The sequence below is a fragment of the Rousettus aegyptiacus genome, unplaced genomic scaffold (assembly GCF_014176215.1).
Source record: "Rousettus aegyptiacus isolate mRouAeg1 unplaced genomic scaffold, mRouAeg1.p scaffold_m13_p_1, whole genome shotgun sequence".
In the NCBI taxonomy this organism is placed as follows: Eukaryota; Metazoa; Chordata; class Mammalia; order Chiroptera; family Pteropodidae; genus Rousettus; species Rousettus aegyptiacus.
The window spans coordinates 22396577-22413898 of record NW_023416284.1 but is presented as its reverse complement, the minus strand read 5'-3'; the positions used below and the strand labels follow the sequence as shown (position 1 = coordinate 22413898).

General features: G+C 52.2%; 1 protein-coding gene across 1 annotated transcript; it reads right to left on the bottom strand.

Moving 5' to 3' along the window:
* Positions 1-620: 620 nt before the first annotated feature.
* On the bottom strand, positions 621-16931 carry TFAP2E (transcription factor AP-2 epsilon). Its single transcript, XM_016147259.2, has 7 exons — positions 16905-16931; positions 16105-16587; positions 15471-15522; positions 5500-5722; positions 4047-4165; positions 3317-3458; positions 621-1539 (listed from the first exon to the last, which is right to left on the bottom strand). Exons 1-7 carry the CDS (start codon positions 16929-16931, stop codon positions 1257-1259), a joined length of 1329 nt encoding a protein of 442 aa, XP_016002745.2. The 3' UTR covers positions 621-1256.
* Between the last annotated feature and the right edge of the window lie 391 nt (positions 16932-17322).

Here is a 17322-nt window from a genome sequence, read left to right as displayed (position 1 = left end):
TCACCATCATTTACACACACATACAAACCTGCTATCAATGGTAACACATCCATAACAACCGGACTGACACATTCACACACAGGCCCACCAAGTCACAATAATGCACATATACATGCAAGAGTCACTTCACACACACACATACACACAACTAAAAGCCACACTGAACAAGCCAGATAGACCCACTATCTGCACTGCACCCCCTCTCACACAGGTGTCCACAGCCCCCTCCTATGATTCTGCCTTAGAGGTTCCTGACCACTCCAAACCTTCCTAATTCCCAGGGCCTCTTGAGAGGTGAATCCAGGCCTGGGCTGAAGAAGGACAGGGAGGGCTTCACATCCAATGGAAAGGTTTTATTAAGAGAAGAGAGAAAGCAATCTGAGAGTTGGGGAAGGTACATCAACTGTGGGGTAAGAGAAATAACAGCAAATACAAAATCTCAGCAACAACATCAAGGTCCCTGACATCTTTTTTCCCTCCCACCCCCAACCAGCCCTTTGTGAGCAAAAATACCCTCTCCATCCCTGTCCAGCTGGACATCTTGGTGCATGAGCAGAAAACAGTGCAACAAGAGTCCTCAGCTTATTGAGATAAATAAGTTGCGCCAGACATTGTTAAGTTTTCGAATTTAATTATAACACACATGAATAAATAGGACAGACAGCAACAGGACTGTGAAGTGCAGCCTGGATTCAAGTTCTGAAATTTGTGCTTTGTCTTCTTCGTTCCTTGAGGGCCCCTTCCGCCTACTTTTCAAAGAGTGGGAGGGGTTCAAAGAGCCCACTGGGGCTTCCTACTAGCACCCCTTTTTTCAGGGCAGGAGATTCTAGGATGAAGGGCACCAACTCCTCAGTAGCACCTCTGGTTTTTAAAGTTTTTCTCCTGCCATCACTAAAACCAGAAGGCCTTGGACCCTCGGGGCATCCACCACTGCCCAAGCACCCTAACGGGCAGAGCTTGGCCCCAGGAACCAGGCTCTTCCATGCCAATTTCCTGTCTGAGCACTTCTCAGCAATCAGGGTCAGAAAATTGCATACATGAGGCAGACACCTGGGCCCTTATCAATAAACCATCACAGAGAGGCCGCCCCTGCCTTTCCAAACCAGATCTCTAACTGAGGGGTTTCTGGATGGATGTTCTCTTTCTGGCCTGACTCCAACCCCACCTTTCAATCCTTTCTGATGTAGCTGCCCCCAGGAGCAATATGACCACATTTCAGGCCTTGGGAGCCCTTTAAAAACGGGGCAGGGAAGGGGTTATTTATGATGCTTGGCATCCTTCTCTGAAGGCTTGGAATCTCCATGCCCACTGCCCGCACTGCTTAGAAACATCTTGTCCAGCCCCTTGAGTGATTCTAGCAAGTAGTTCTGGAAGGCAGTGAGGGCAGCACAGATGGCCGGCCCACCGAAGCCATGGGTGATGAGGCTAAAGTGTGTCAGACAACTCTGCACTCCTGGCTCCAGGATGAGGGCTGGGCGGCTGTTGCCCAGTGGTGAGCGGTCCTGAGCCATCAAGTCCGCAAACTCCTTGCAGATCTGCCTGATGGGGGTTAAGAGGGTCAGAGGTTAGAGGACAAAGTTCTGAGCCCAGAGAAGGGCCCACAATATGCTAGGCACTTTATATATATTTATGATTGCAGATCCTGCCAATAATCTGCACATGATGATCATACTTATCTTACAGAGAAGAAAATTAATGTTCGGAGACATTATCTGACTTGTTCATATTAGGTAGCTGGTAAACAGCACATGCCAATACCCTACGATCTCTTCCTGTGGACGTCCTGCATGCACTCGAAGTCCAGCCCCACTACCTTATCCAGGAGACTCCCTGATCCCCTCTCCCTCTCCTACTCCCATCCCAAACACCCAGTGCTTCACAAAGCTTCGTCTTTGAAATTATTAGGGAATAATCCAGAATCTGCCTTGAATAATTGAAATAATAGCTAGTAGTGAACATAAATTGGGGTCTAGATCATGTGCCAAGCACACTGTGTGCATCATCTCACTTAATCCTCACAACAAATCTATACTGCTATTATCCTCCCCATTGTGTGATGAGGAAACTGGTTTTGGATAAGTTTGATGATCTACTCAAGTGGCTAAGCTGGGATTTGAATCCAGCTCCAGTGTGTGACCATTATTCATTTATTTGTGCATCTTGCATATGGCTCAGGCAGAATAACCACTCATGTCTCACTTTTATATCACCATGGAACCCAGTCAGCACTTTAGACATGACTGGGACCCAGGAAGTGCTTGATGAGTTAGCTGATTCATAAGTGAGATGAGCCCTGCCCTAGATATGTTTCTCCAGCTACCATATGAGCAGCCTCAAAGGTCCCATGAATCATGGCAGTCCCTGAGTCTGTGATTCCACTTCTGCCTAGGGAACTTGAGGAAGCCTCAAAGGAGGGAGGGTGGGGTTGTGATTTGCATTAGATGGGGAGACTGGATAGTATTCTAAGCGGAAGAGCAAGCCCAAGGATGAGTGGGCAGGAGAGAGCAAGTGGATCAGTTGGAATGGGCGTGGTCTGTGCCAGCAGATTGTGGGGCCCTTAAAGGAATCCAAACTTTACCATACAGATTGCTGATTTTCAATTTTTTTAAAAAAAATCCTTCTCTCTCTCTCTCTCTTTCTCTCTCTGGGACCCTTTCTAAAGATGAAATTTTATTAGAATGCTGGCTTATTAAACAGACCTCAAGGCGTCCCCACAGACCTGTTTGAACATCAGTGCAGTAGCAGTGGGAGCCACTGAAGGTTCTTGGGCAGAGGATCAGCCAGTGCATGGGCAGAGAGTCCAAGGGAACTGTGGGGTGCTGTGGCGGAGGCCCAGGAGTGAAATTAGGAGGCCAGAGTTGAGGTGGCAACATTCGAATGGTAATGAGGGTGGCACCCATGGGACTTGGCAGAGCGGTGAAGTGTGAAGTAAGGACAAGGGAGAGTCAACCTGCGGCCTAGGTAGGCATTTGTGCCCTGATGGCAGTCACAAGAGCAGAAGGGCTGATGGGCAAGGCTCAGGCAGGGGGAGTAAGACCGCAGAACCTCAGACCCATGATGGGACTGGGGTTGGTGATGCCACAGGGGTGTGGCGCAGACTGTGTAAGCCTGTCTGCGACATTATTTTTTGCTGATTCATAGACTCCAGATATGTTCACCTATGTCCCTGTGTGCCCTGTGGCAGCACAGCACGGAGCCTCGGCGTGCCATGCGTGGTGTCTGTCTCTGTGCATTGCGCCTACGTGTGCCTGTTCGTGGCACCCATGACAGCCTGACCATGGTGTCCAAGAGCACCCACACATGCACTCTCACTCACTTTGCGGCCAGAAGCATGTTCTTGCGGCTGTGCAGTTCTCCGGGCTCAGCGTGCTGTCGGCACAGGTACTCGGCAGCTGCCTTGGCCGGGAACTCAGTCTCACAGACATAGCCAAAGTCTCGGGCTAGGTGTACGGCCTCTCCTGGGGAGAGGAGAGGCAGAGAGATAAGCCGTCACTGTGGCCAGGTGTATCTTTGAGCCTGGAGTGCTGCCTTGAACCTCTGAAACCCTGGCCAGGGGCCATCTGTCCCATCTTGCTTATATAGATGTGCCTTCCTCTGATTTCTCTCCTTAGCCCCACTCCAGTCACAATCCCATTGCCCTCCCTTGGGGCCAGCGATGGGCCCTGAGCTCAGGGGTGGGAGCTGAGCCCACCGCGTATCCCAGAGCCTGACTCAAGATGAACAAGCCCAGAGTCACCAGTTTTCAGGGAAAGGGCTCTCACGCCTTCACCCCTTTACCACATCCGAGCACTGGCCACTCTTACCCCATACACACACACACGCACTCACACATACTATCTACTGCATAAGCACATGCACACAAGCGATACACATACACATAATGACTATATGCACATATTACACACACCACTTACTTATACATAACACGCGAAGAACACACACATGACTAAACATACCCTCCTGCATTAGAGGCAGTCACACACAATCACACTGATGACACGGTCCCCTCAGGCTCACGCTAATGCCCACCCTCAGGCCTCACTTACCCTCCACCAGTGAAGTCAGCAGTGTTACGTTGGCCGCCTTACGACGGCCAGCTGGCAAGTTTAGCCCAATTTTCTCCAGCCGTTCCCGCAGGCACCGGCCCCCATTCTTGGACTTGGCCCTTCACATGCACAGGGAGAGACAGACAGACACACGCTATGAAGACAAGAGAGAAGCATGTAGGCTAAGTGACCTTGCTGCCTCCACCAACCCCTGCTGAGGCTTGAGGACACTCTGGGACTTCTTTCAGCCTTATTCTAACCTCTTCCTAACTTCACTGGCTTTGTAGCCAAGATGGGAGCAGAGGGCCTAGCATCCAGCCCCAGGGTCCCCCCTCATTTCTCCCTAATCCTCTCAACAGCAGGGACAGTCCAGGGTGGGACAGGATAGGTCAAATCTTGGGGTCCTTTTTTCTACCTTAACATGCCAGCTGGGCCATACACAGCTACCAAGAGACACATAGACCTTTATGCAGAGATACTGGGACAGGCAGACACACACACAAGACACAGATACACATAGGTACACACACATAGATGAACACACACTGAGGGCCAAGAATAAACACATACCCCAACAGAGACAGACATATGCACAGATACACAGACTCAGACACCCAGAGACTTATAGAGACAGAGACGCGTGTTCATGCTAAGTCAGGATCCCAGGTACATATGTACAGACATAGATTCACACGAGTCCTTCTGGGGTGCTCAAAGAAACCAGGACTAAGGAGATACTCCCACACTTGCACAAATGTAACCACACCACAGAGACACAGACATGTAAACATACATATGTCTGGCTCCAGATAGACATGCAATCACACATATGTACAGAATAGGACACACACTAGCCAACATATCGTCTAAAAATAACACAGGAAACTCACACTCATGGAAACATATCCTCCTGGCCATCCCCTACACCACATACACACAAACACGCACACATGCACACACCATCCTCAGACCATCAAAACTCATAGCCCTGAAACACAAGTACCTGACCCAGGAAAAAGGACATGCACGAAGAGAAACAGATATACAACTATGAAGATAATCATGGACCTAAACATACAAACACCAGAGAGGCCTATGCTCCTTAGGGAGTGGGGTTTGGGTCCTGGGGGTTCCTTTTCTGGGGAGGGGGTGAAGATGACACTCTCTTCTCCAGACTAGCTTTGTCTATCCCGCCCAGTGTGGGTGAATCCTCCAACCCTTCTTTGTGCTCAGGCTTCTTCCTTCACTCCCCCATCCCAAGCCCACAGACCTGGGGTTGCTGCTTGGGGCCTGGGCCTGCCCCTAGAGCAGCACAATCCCCCAGGGGATCTGAGGCTAGATGGCTCTATGGCCTGGAGTGAGGCTGGCCCCTCACCAATCCACCAAGAAGGTCTGAGATGACCACAGATTTTGGCCCAGGCACTGTGTAGGGAGTGTGAGCTGGCCTTCCTACCTGCGAAGGACGCCTCCCAGGAGCGAGGCATTGAGGCACTCAGGAGGCGAGAGTCGCCGCTGGACCTCCCCCACTGTCACCTTGTACTTGGATGTTGAGCTGAGCAGTGAGAGCCGGCCTGGCACGGAGCAGAAGACCTCACTGGGGTTTGTGATGCCGCCAACCAGGCTGTCTTTGGCCAGTGAGAGTGCTGAGAGGCTGCTGGCTTTGGAGGGGATGGGGACTGTGGAGCAGAAGCAAGAGCAAGGGAGAGAGAGAGAACAATGAGCCATGGACCACAGACCACTAGCCAGCTCCGGAGTGAGCGCATTGATAAAGTACCAGCTGTGTTCAGGGCATCATGCTACTTGCTGGGCACACACGGCCACATCTCAATGTCCCAGCACCATTCAGAGGAAAGTTCTATTATCCATGCTTTACAAAGGAAGAAACTGAGGCACATTGAGGTTAACATGACTCTCCCAAGTTCACTCCACTAATGGTGGTGGAGATTGAACCCAGGGCTGTCTGGCTCTTGAACCCATGTTCCCTTCACTAAGCCAGGCTAGTTCTCTGTGAAAACTCAAACGGCTTCAACAGAGCCTTGGAATTTAGGCATCTGCAGTCAGAGAGGGAGTTGGAAATGAGGAAACGGAGTCTGAGCTGGAGGCAGGATTCCTGGTCTCTGTAGCACGGCCCAGACAGATCTGCACAGTCACAAGGAGTCCCCAACTCACCTCTGCCCACTGTGATCCCCATGTTTTCCCTTCCCCCAGGGGCTTTGGACTCCCACATCCCGGGGACAAGGACACTATGGCTCCATTAAGCCTCCATCCCTGGCCCATTCTTGCCAAATCATTCTGAGATGCTCTAAGAGACTAGGAAGAAAGAGACATACTTAATAGCACCCTCCCCGAAGTGCTCTCTAATTATCTTCTAATATCTATGAAGGGCAGGGAAGGGAATCTGAGAAGTTAATTTTCTAAAACCCACCTGGATACTCTTGGCTCTAAAAAAGAAGTTCTTCCTGCAGTCTAACCTCCATCCTCCTGCTCAGCCTCAGGGGAAAGGGAGAATAATTAAGGCATTTGTTTTCCCTGAAGCTTCTCTTCTTTCAAAAAAAGTGGTAGATAAGGCAGGCCTTCTGTGTGTGTTGGGTAGGGGGATCAAGTGGGCATCTGAGGCCAAAAGTTACCGAGCACTCACTATGCTATGTGCTGACACGGACGACCTCACCGAATTCTCTGAACAACCCACAAGGGAGCTACATTTACTATTCTTACTTTACAGATGAGGAAACTGAAACCCGGAGAGATGAAGTAGTAGTATACCTGACAGCACACAGCTGATAGATTTGGAACCTGGCGCAAGCCCTGGATTACGGTCCCAAAGGCAACACGCTCTTAGCCCATCAGCCATTCAGCAAATATTCGCTGAGCACTTGTGTGCCAGGAACTGTGCTAGGCCTTGGAATTGCAGAAGAAGGCAAGGCTGACCCTGTCCCCGGCCTGGCAGAGCCCCTCCAGCTTCTACCTCTCTGGATGTTCATCCCTACCCTCCACCTAGTCACCCAGCCAGAAACCTCAGTGATGTGCCCCCCCACACACACACTGCCCTCCCACACCACATCCATCCATCACCATGTCCTACGGCCCTCATTTCTCCACATGCCCTGGATGTAGCCACTTCCCCACCTGTGTGCACGCAGAGGCTCACGAAGTCCCCGCAGGAATGTCAGCACAGCCCCTGCTCTGGTCTCCCTGCCTTGCTCCAGAGGGATCCTTCTGAAACATGCATCACTCCCCAGCCTAAAACCAGTCAGTGCCTGGTCAGTTCCCTGAGAACCACATTCCAGCTTCGGAGCTGGATGGAATATCGCCTCTCCTTCGGGGAGTGCCGACTATGTATGTACCAAGTGCTTTACATCGATAGCTCTGTGGAGTGGGTCTATCATCCAGCCCCATTTCAAAACGAAGAAACTAAAACTTCAAACAGGTTAAAGTGGCACAGCAATGAGAAGTAGAAAAGGGTCTCGACCTCTAGTGGTGGGCTCCAAAGTTCACATCCTTACCGTCGTCCTTCCCCTCCCTCGACCTCCTTTGCGGTTTGGCTGTGCCCACCCCTCTTGCCTTGTCCCCCATTTGTCCTTTAGCCTCTGGACCCACACTGACCACTAGAAATATACTGTGAGCCACAGATGTAAATTTCCGTTTTTATCATAGTCCCATTAAAAAAAAAAAAGGAAAAAGAAACACGTAAGGTTAATTTTAATATTTTATTTATCCCAATATCACTGAAACATAATCGATATTTTAAAAATTACTAATGGGCTATTTTACATTCTTTTCTTGTACTTATTCTTCAAAATTCAATGTATTTTAATGCTTACAGCCCTCCTTAATTCAGACTAGCCACATTTCAAGTGCCCAATAGCTCCAGGTGGCTAGTGGCTCCCCCAGTAAACAACAACATGGCTCTAGACTTCAAAGGGGGCAGAGCACGACACCGCGGGACATATGTCCTCAGGGGGTGGGGGACTGGTGACTGGCACCGCCCCCTGTAAAGCCACTACTCACTGGCTGTTATCATGCAGGACACACCGGCATTGCCAGAACTCCTGTTTTTTTTTCTTTTTTTCTTTTCCTGGGGAGACAAGGATTCTGGATTTCTGTGTAAAATCTCTATGTTTTTAAACACTGGCAACTGATCCAAACGTTTAAAAACCCAGAGCTGACCAAACGGACCGCGTGTGAAGCGCCGCCTGGGCGTGTGAGCTCTGTGAGCCCCCTTTACTGCTTGCTGCCTGTTTCAAGGGCCCTTCTCCCCTTCGCTGAGCTCCCTCCTTCTCAAGCCTCGTCTAGGTACCATCCCAGGGGCAAAGCTTCCTGGGCCCTCCCTCCCAGCTCCCCCTCAGCCTCTGTCATTGTCCTTACACCCTGAACCTTCACATCTACTTCTACCTCCATCTTCCCCACCAACTAGGAGTGCCATGAGGGCAGAGTCTTTGCACAAGTGGGTGTCAGTGAATGTAGAATAAATGAGTGAAGAAAGGGCCCTTGAAACCTGAATTGAAAAAAAGAATAATGGCCCACAGCCCAGATTTGGGGGGTGGGGCAGCACTGGGGAGCCTCATTCCTTTGTTAGCACCTAATAGCGAAACTGCTCTTTCTCCCTGGGTCCCCATTCAGGTCATGGATTGGGGGGGGGGGAGTGGGAGAAGTGGAGGCGGAGGCATGGGGCTGTGGAGAGAATGACCAGCACACACACCCTTCCCCAGACCGGTTCCCTGTCCCCAGAACAGGACCAAAAGTCGAGTGAGACTAGTGAAGCACTCGCCTTGGGTGCAAAATTTAAGGAGGCGCCAAAAAAAAAAAAAAAAAACCCAACAACAACAACAACAACAACAACAACAACAAACCCTCAGCAATCAAGATAAATAGTATTTTAATGAAATATTAAAAAATAAAAGTCAATGAAAAACTCCATGATGACAAAATACCAAATTTTAATCAGCCACAGGCTCTGATCCTGCTCTTGCGCAACCCTGCCTCGCCCACCTGACCCTAAACTCAGCCCTCCCCCAGAGGGAGGAGCAAGGATGTCCTGACTCACAGACACACCGACACTGGACAAGCAACAGAAGCCATCCCTGCCTCCCACTCCGGTGTCTCCCAGGCCTGCGTATGAGCTTCTTTTTCACCCGTGTCTCTCTGCCTTGAGGAGATTTTTGGGGGGTGATGGAACTATTCTATATCTTAATTGTTTTCATGGTTATATGACCATATATGTTTATAGTTGTCAAAATTCATAGAAATGTACATCTAAAAAGAGGGCGAACTATATTCTATGTCAATTATACCTCACACTGGACTTAAAAAATAAAACGACAATTAAATTAAAAATAAAAAGTCTGTCCTCCCTCCCTTGACCCCTAGCCAGAGGGAGCGGTCAGAGGAACAGAGATTTCTTCTCTCCTCCAGCAGCCTCTTCTTTTCGACTTTGATGAGAACCTGGGGCCCCCTGAGGCCAGGCTGTGTGAGAGGGAAGGAGGGCCATGGCTGCGTGAGGCTATTTGTGTGTGTGCAGACAGAGACAAGGTGAGCACATGTGTGTCACAAAAATGACTACACAAAAATTATATGCTCCATCATAGAACAATGAGGGTGAGAGTGTGCATGTGCACACTTACTCGGCAAATACTGAGCCCCAGCTATACACACAGTCTCTGCCCTCCTCGAGTGTTGCAGGAACGTGGCAGCCTGCGTAGGGCTATCTGCAAGTGTTTTTGCTCCTGTTGATATGTTTAAATATAGTGTATCTCAGATTTATGCAAACATAGGTGCAGCTGAGTATGGGTGACAGGTGGACACATGTTTGTGTATATGAATGAGAGGCTTTTCTGTTTTCCCCATTTGTCCTTCCCCTTTTCCTCAGAGCCTCTTCCTTCAAAAATGGTAAGAGGGATGGAACTCAAGGTAAGGGAAGCAGGTAGCCTGGGGAAGGGATAGTCATGAGGATGGAAATTAAGCTAGCACAGATTGCAAGGCGGGGACACTGGTGTTTGTCTTCCATACCACAGGGACTCTTGAAGCTGAAGTGGTCTACATATGGCGTCCCCCGGTCACACAAGCAGAAGCCATTCACATATACTACATGCTCCTACAGATACCAAAGCTCCCAGTTATTCAACCTGTCAGACAAGACCCACACACATCTACACGCTCTGTCTGTAGGGGGTAGATACATGGTCTGACCACTGAATCTGGAGCATATACAACAGACTCTCCCAGAAAGCTGCTAAAATTACAATTCCTTCTAGAAAGAAGAAAACATAGAAGGAAAATCTTTGTGACCCTGGGTTGGGCAAAGAGTTCCTAGCTACAATATCAAAGACACGACCCATAAAAGAAAATGATAAATTGAACTTCATCAAAATTTAAAATTTTAAACCTCAAAAGACACTATTAAGAAAATAAAAAGACAAATCACAAACTTGAAGACAATTTTGTCAAGTCATACCTGATTAAGGATGTGTATCCAGAATATATAAAGAACTTATAACTCACTAGTAGGATAACCTAATTAGAAAATGACCAAAATACGTGGATAGAATTTCACTAAAAATGATATGTGAATGGCTAATAAGCGCATGAAAAAAGTGCTCAACATCATTAGTCATTAAGGAAATGCAGATTAAAACTATACTGAGATACAACTAGGAAGGTTGTAACAAACATGATAGACCTGTCAAGTGTTACATGCGGATGTGGAGAAACTGGAACCCTCACACATTGCTAGTGGGAATGTAAAGTAGAACAGCTGCTTTATAAAACAGGTAAGCATTTTCTTAAAAAATTAAACACAAACTTACCATAAAATCCAGCATTTCCACTCCTAGGAATTTACCTAAGGGCAATGAAAACATATGTCTACACAAAAGACATGTATGGGGATGAACACAGCAGCATTGTTCATAATAGTCTAAAAGGTGGAAACGACCCAATGTCCACCGACTGATGAATGAATGAACAAAATGTGTTACATCATACAACGGAGTACTACTCAACGATAAAAAAACAAAATGAACTACTGACACATGCTACAACATGGGTGAACTCTGAAGCATTTTGCTCAGTAAAAGAAGCTAGATGTGAAAGTCTGAATATTTATATATTCCATTTATACAACATATCCAGAATATGCAAATTTATAAACAGAAAGCAGATCAGTGGTTGCCTAAGGCTTGGAGTGGGAAGGGGGATTAACTACAAATGGGAATGAAGGAGTTTTGGGGAGGTGATGGAAATATCTTAAAATGGATTGTGGTTATGATTATGCAACTCTATAAATTTACTAAAAATTATCAAATTATAGTCTTACGATGGGTGAATTTGAGTATGTAAATGTTACTTCTGATAAATCCGTTAAAAATGCAAATTCCGGGGTGCTCCAGGGTATTCCAGGGATTCTCCTTCAGTAGTTATGCGGTGGTGCCTGGGAAATCTGCATTTTCAAACAAGTACCCCCAAGGGATCCTGATGCACAAGGCTTCTTAGACAACACTTAAGAGTACAACTGGTCTAAAGCCTTGGGGGTTGGGATACAGCACCGGGAAAGTACCCAGGAGGGACAGTGACCCTCTTCCCAGCCCACCTGAGTCTCCACATCTCCCCCTGTGAGGCCTGCTGGTTTAGTTTCCTTCTCACTAACAGCAGCTTTCTTTGAAATACAGCTCCTACCCTTCACTCCCCTGCTCTCTGTTGCCCTCAGGTACCCTTCAACTCTATCTGCATAGGCAAAGCTCAGTCCTTTTATGGGGCAGTGACCTGCATGGGAGGCAAGTGAGGCAGGGGTGTGAGAATACAGGGTCAGATTTGGTCTTTACGTAAAATTTTGATATATTTTTTTGTCATGGATTTTTTTGCATTATTTTTTATTTTAAAATAACACATTAAGATATATATATTTCTGGATATATTATTTATCCAAATCTTGCCTCAAAGGCAAATACCTCACCCTAGGCCTGGCCCTGCTTGAAAATTCACCTGGAAGCCTAGACCCTCCCATCTCCCCTTTCCTTCTCCAGTGCCAAGGAGAGCGGAGGAGAGGATGGCAATTCACATCAGTCCCTTCCACCCTCTCACCACCCCCCACCCCTGCCCTGGAGAAGCCCTGAGACTGGATGGCAGAGTCCAACAGAGAGGGATTCCCTGCCTCCAACAAGGTAATCCACTCTCCTCCAAGGGAAGGGGGGACATCTCAGTTCTAATCCCCAAAGCACTCTCCTCCAGTTGTGACTGTTTAACCTGAAACCCAGGAACATTTTTAACCTGCCAGGCTTTTCCACAGGTGAGGGCATTTGCACATGCTGGGCTTAGTGTGGTGAAAGCAACTAGACCCTTTCTACACCCCCTCTCCCAATGCAATGAGACTTCAAAACCCATCAATCAATCATTCATTCAACAAACACCCCTTGAGCGCGTATGGAGCTGCTTCCTAAGGTCTCTTCTCCAGGAAGCCTCTCAACCCCAGGCGCTCTCCACTCCTCTTCTGAGCTCCCACCAGGACATGTACAGACCCACTCATTGCCTCTGACCGCTGGAAACTATTCCTGTCCAGGTTTGTCTCCCCAAACAGTTTCGCCTGCTTTCTGTGATCCTGGGGCAGGTTGCAAAACTAGAGATGACAAACGTGGGGAAAAAATGGAGGACTCCTGCTTCCTCTTGGGTCCTGCCATCCTCTGACCCACACAGTGGCTGCAAGGGGTGGCTGGCCTGGAAGAGTGTTGTGGGGCAGGGTACTCCCCTCCCCTCCAGGACAAGAGTTCTGGGCCGGGAGAACTTCCAGGCTCTCCTTCCTGGCAGCACCCCGAGGTAGGAAGGATGCTTCTGGGATAGGGCTGGGGCTGCCTGCTATTCACACTCAGGCTCCAACCGCAGGGGACACAGCCACCCCTCCCTCCAGGGCCAGGAGGACCTGGAGGAATCGGATGTTTCAGATAGCCAAGAGTGACCACTTTCCATAATTCTAGGGCCTGGGCTGGAGAGGTGTTTCCTCACAGCCCGCGGCAGGTGCCAGAGGACTTCAGGACTTGACATGGGCTCCTGATGCCTTCTGAAGGGCCCGAGGGCGAAGAAGGGCGCTAATTCACGGCCCGCGAGGGGCCGGAGTCCAGCAGGGCTCCGGCTGGGCCACCTGCTTAGCCACAGAGGCTCCACTCGGTCGTCCACTATGCACCTCGTAGGTCGAGACCTCCGGGGTTCAGCTCTGCTTCCGCGTTTGCAAAGCCTGAAAGCTCCCGCACTACCCGCTCTCCTCCCTACAGGCCTGTCGCGCGAGCAGAAGGCCAAGCTCTAGGCTCGGGAACCACGCGCTTCCTTCTGCAGGGAGCCACCGGCTCTCGTCCCCAACCTTTTCCGCAGCGCTCTGGGCTGTGACTTGATGTCCAGGGCAGGGTGTCCAGGGCGCAGTCCCCACTTCAGATAGCCGGCGCTTCACCTCACCGAACTCGGCTCCTAACAGGCTGACACTACGATTCAACTGGTGTGCGAGCCCGCGCCCGCGACACACCGGGCCTGCGATACACCGCACCCGTACCCACATCTGCCCTGCAGGGAGCCAGTGCGCAGCACTCCCGGCAGTCCGGGCCTCCCTCAGGTGTGTTCCTTGGGGCTACCTTTGGGGATTCCGGAGCACATCCAGGATCCGGGAATTATGGAAATTGATGTCCCTTGAGAGAAACCAACTTGGGGTAATTCCAGTCCCTCCTAGTAACCAGTCTCCTGTCCTGGCTCTATCTGAGGATTGGGGTTTAAGGTACTCAGAGCCCCAGGTGATCTTTCTCCCCTTCCCCAGGGCAGAGGTCCCCGAATGCAGAGAGGGGACTTGCTTCCCCGAAAGGGTCATGGAGTCAGTGAGCCTAGGCTCCCCAGCCCCTGGGGCCCTGGCACGAGTCAGGATTGGAGGCTGAGACCATGATCCCATCTCTGGGTGGACACGTCTCAGTTGCAGGCTCTTTGCCAACTGCAGACCGAGCTCTTCCTTCCGCTGAGTTCAAAAAAGTCCACTAAGCCAAAGACAGTGCCTACCCCAAAGAGCCAGATCCTGAACTGCACACCTCCACCCCTACTCCAGGCAACTGGGTTCCCAGGGTCCTCTCACCCCCCAGTTCCAGGTGACACAGCCCCAATACCTGGCGCCCTCCCCCCTCCCCAAGCTCCAGGAGGCCTGTCTCCCCATTTTCCCCACCCACGCTCTAGGAGGTCCAACCGGCAGCCCCTAGTAACAGCCCCCGTTATCCTCCATCCCCAACCCTACTCCCAGCCTCCCCTGGGAACACGTGGAGCGAAAACAGAGCCGAGGCTTGAATTCGCTGTTGGGAAAAAACAAAACAAAACAAAAAAACAAAACTGGAGCCGAACCCGCAGGAGCCGCGCCTGCCCCAGGCACCCAGGGCTTGTCTGCACCTCCGAATTCCTCCGGGGCCCCAGCCCCACATCTAAGGAGCCTGCCTTCCCAGCATCTGGACCCCTCATAACCCCTCTCTCTCTCTCTCTTTCTTTTTCTCACCTTTCCCTGGCAGCAGCCATAATTCAGTCCTCAGGCTAGAAAATCCACTCTAGGGCAGGTCTTAAATCTCTGTCTTTTACTAGTGAAAAGACACAAACACCCCCGACCCCAAAATTACACAGGAGCAACCTTCACATGCTTAGGGATCCTCACACACAGAGAGACCCCCCCAAAACACAGAAATGACCACCGACATAATAGAAACGTGTCACACACACTCACAACAACAGAAACACCAGAAAATACCGGAAAGACACTTAGGAAAGGAACACAGACATGCACAAGACCCTGAACTCACACAGACACCCAGGAGCAGGTGGGCCCCAAACCTCCTGCACAGGGCCTAACAGGATATTCACGCACGAGCTCCCCTAATCCTAAATGTGGCAGGAGGCTCCCGCTTCCAGAGAAAATTCTCCAGGGAAACGCAAGGCCCCCAAGGCTGGAAAGGAAGGGGCAGAAACTGCTTGTCAGACTAGCACATGGTAAGGCTCTGTAAAGTGGAACTCATTTAACAAAATCCGTGGGAACAGCACCCACATTCCCACCTCTTAGGAAACAGGGAAGTGGTTTAACTCCTTCTGCAGATGAACTCCAGATCCACAAGAGCGCCCTTTCCTCTGTAGGGAGAGGCCAGGTCCCTGAGTGGCTTGGCTGGCCGGGGAAGCCTAGGGAGCCCTGATGGACTCGGGCCTACCCCAGACCACAGGCTCTGAGGCCAATTCACCAACCAGGGCAGCTGTTCAAGCTCCGACCAGGACGCCCAGCCTCCACTGCCCCTCTACTGGGCAGGGAAGAGTACCAGCGGCTACCAAGCCGGGCGACGCATGAGGCACGCTGCATGCGGAAGAAACCGGTCTGTGCGCCCAGGGCTTGCACCATCTCGCCCGGTTCTGCCCTGGCAGATACACGCCATTCCTTACCTTTCTTGATCACGGACTGGTCCAGAAGACTCATTCCTGGCTCATCCATGGCCTGCAAATAGGAGCGGGGTGGTAAGGGCGCCTGTGGATCTAGTCTCCTGTCGTTTTCCAAGCCCTTGCTGTGCCTGGTCTCTGCCCTCTCTGCTCCACCCAACGCGCACCACCATCGCTTAGGGCGGCGACGGGCGGAACCAGGATTCGCCGAGGCTCAGCACCTTCTGTGCGGCCGATCTGGGCCCTGGGTACCTCACCCTGCAGTAAGGGAATTTTAAATCGTAGACAGGCAGCTCCTCTGCCTCTCTTCGCTCCAGACACAGGCAGCCCCAACAGCCTGGGACTGGGCGCCGATGCCCTACGTGGCCCAGCGGAGAGACAGAGAGACGTGGCTTAGCCCCTGCCTATGTACTCCGCTGAGGTTTGCTGCCATCCAGGCACCGCGCGCGGACTCGGCGCCAGGACGCCTTAATGGCCAGGCAGCGTCTAACCTAGGTCGTGGGACACATCCTCGGAGTCACGAGTGAGAAGTGGCAGGTTGGGAGAAAAGTCGAGTTCCTGCATTCGTCACTCTGTCTCCAGCCAGAGTCCTAAACCACCGCGGTCGTTCCCGGCCCATCCCGGACCGTTCGGGCCTCACCTGCAGGTCCTCCAGGCCCGGCGGCGCCGCCAGCCCGGGGAGGCCGAGGGGCGCGTCGGCCAGACCGTGCGCGCCGTCGGCCAAGCTGTGCAGGAGCCTGGGCACAGCGGCGGCGTAGTCGCGGCGCGGGTCGAGGCCCAGGGCGCGGGCGGGCGGCGCCAGCAGACCGGGTGGGTCGTCGTGGGCGCGGGCGGCGGCGCGGGGCGCGGCCCAGGCGGCCTGTGGAGGCTGCGGCTGTGCCAGAGGCGCCAGGCCGCCGTACGGGTCGCCGGCCAGGTGCGGAAAGGCGGCGGCGGCGTCGGGCGCCTGGCCGTAGGGCAGCGGCGGCTGCGGGTAGGGCGGCGGAAAGTAGGGCGGCTGGAAGTCGGCGGCCGCGGCGGCGGCCGGCGTGTGGCAGAGCGGCGGCGCCGGTCCGTAGGCTGCTTGGGGCAGGGATGACAGGCGGGCCCCGCCAGCCGCTGCGCCCAGCCCGTCGGGGCGCTCCTGGGGAAGGAGAGGGGCGCGTTAGGCGACCCACCGGCGGCGGAAAGGAGCCCGGCCCAAAAGGACCCTCCTCTCGGACAGCTCGCGAGAGTCCAGCTGCCGTCCTACCCGCTTCCCAGGACCCGAGGTCTATCTCTGAGTGACCCGCGGGCGCAGGAGCCTCGGGCTGGAGACAGCGGTGTTCTGTGCGCACCATTTTCAGCTCGCGGAGTCCCCGTGGCCCCCTCCTTCCGAGATTTCATTGGAGGAGGAGGTTCGGAAGGTCCACGACTCAGGCTTCCTGATGTCCCCGCGCCCCCGGACCCGAGACTACTCACCATGGGGGAGTAAGTGTGCACCAGCATGGGGCGGGTAGCGCGGGGCGGCCAGGAAGCCCTTGCCCGACGGCCAGCGCTGCGGGGAGAGGTGCGGGAGCCTGCCCAGCCTGCAGGGGTCACTTGGCCGCGGCGGGGTTCAACCCAGCCCGGAGCCCAGCAGGCGTCGGGCTCTCAACTATGGGTCCCCCCAGGCGAGTCCATAGGGGCGGGACGTGGGACGGATGGGCGCTAACAGCACTTGGAAAAGTCAGTCAACGGGTGCCTAGCGCCCGCCCTCCTTCCTCTGAGCGCAGCCTGCTCCATGCACACCAGTTATAGTGGCGGGGGCGCGCCGGGCCTTCGGGGGCGCGCATTAAAGAGACACGCTGTGGCTGCTTTTCCCTCCTCCCCAGCGACTGCTCAAGGGGAGGCGTGGCTT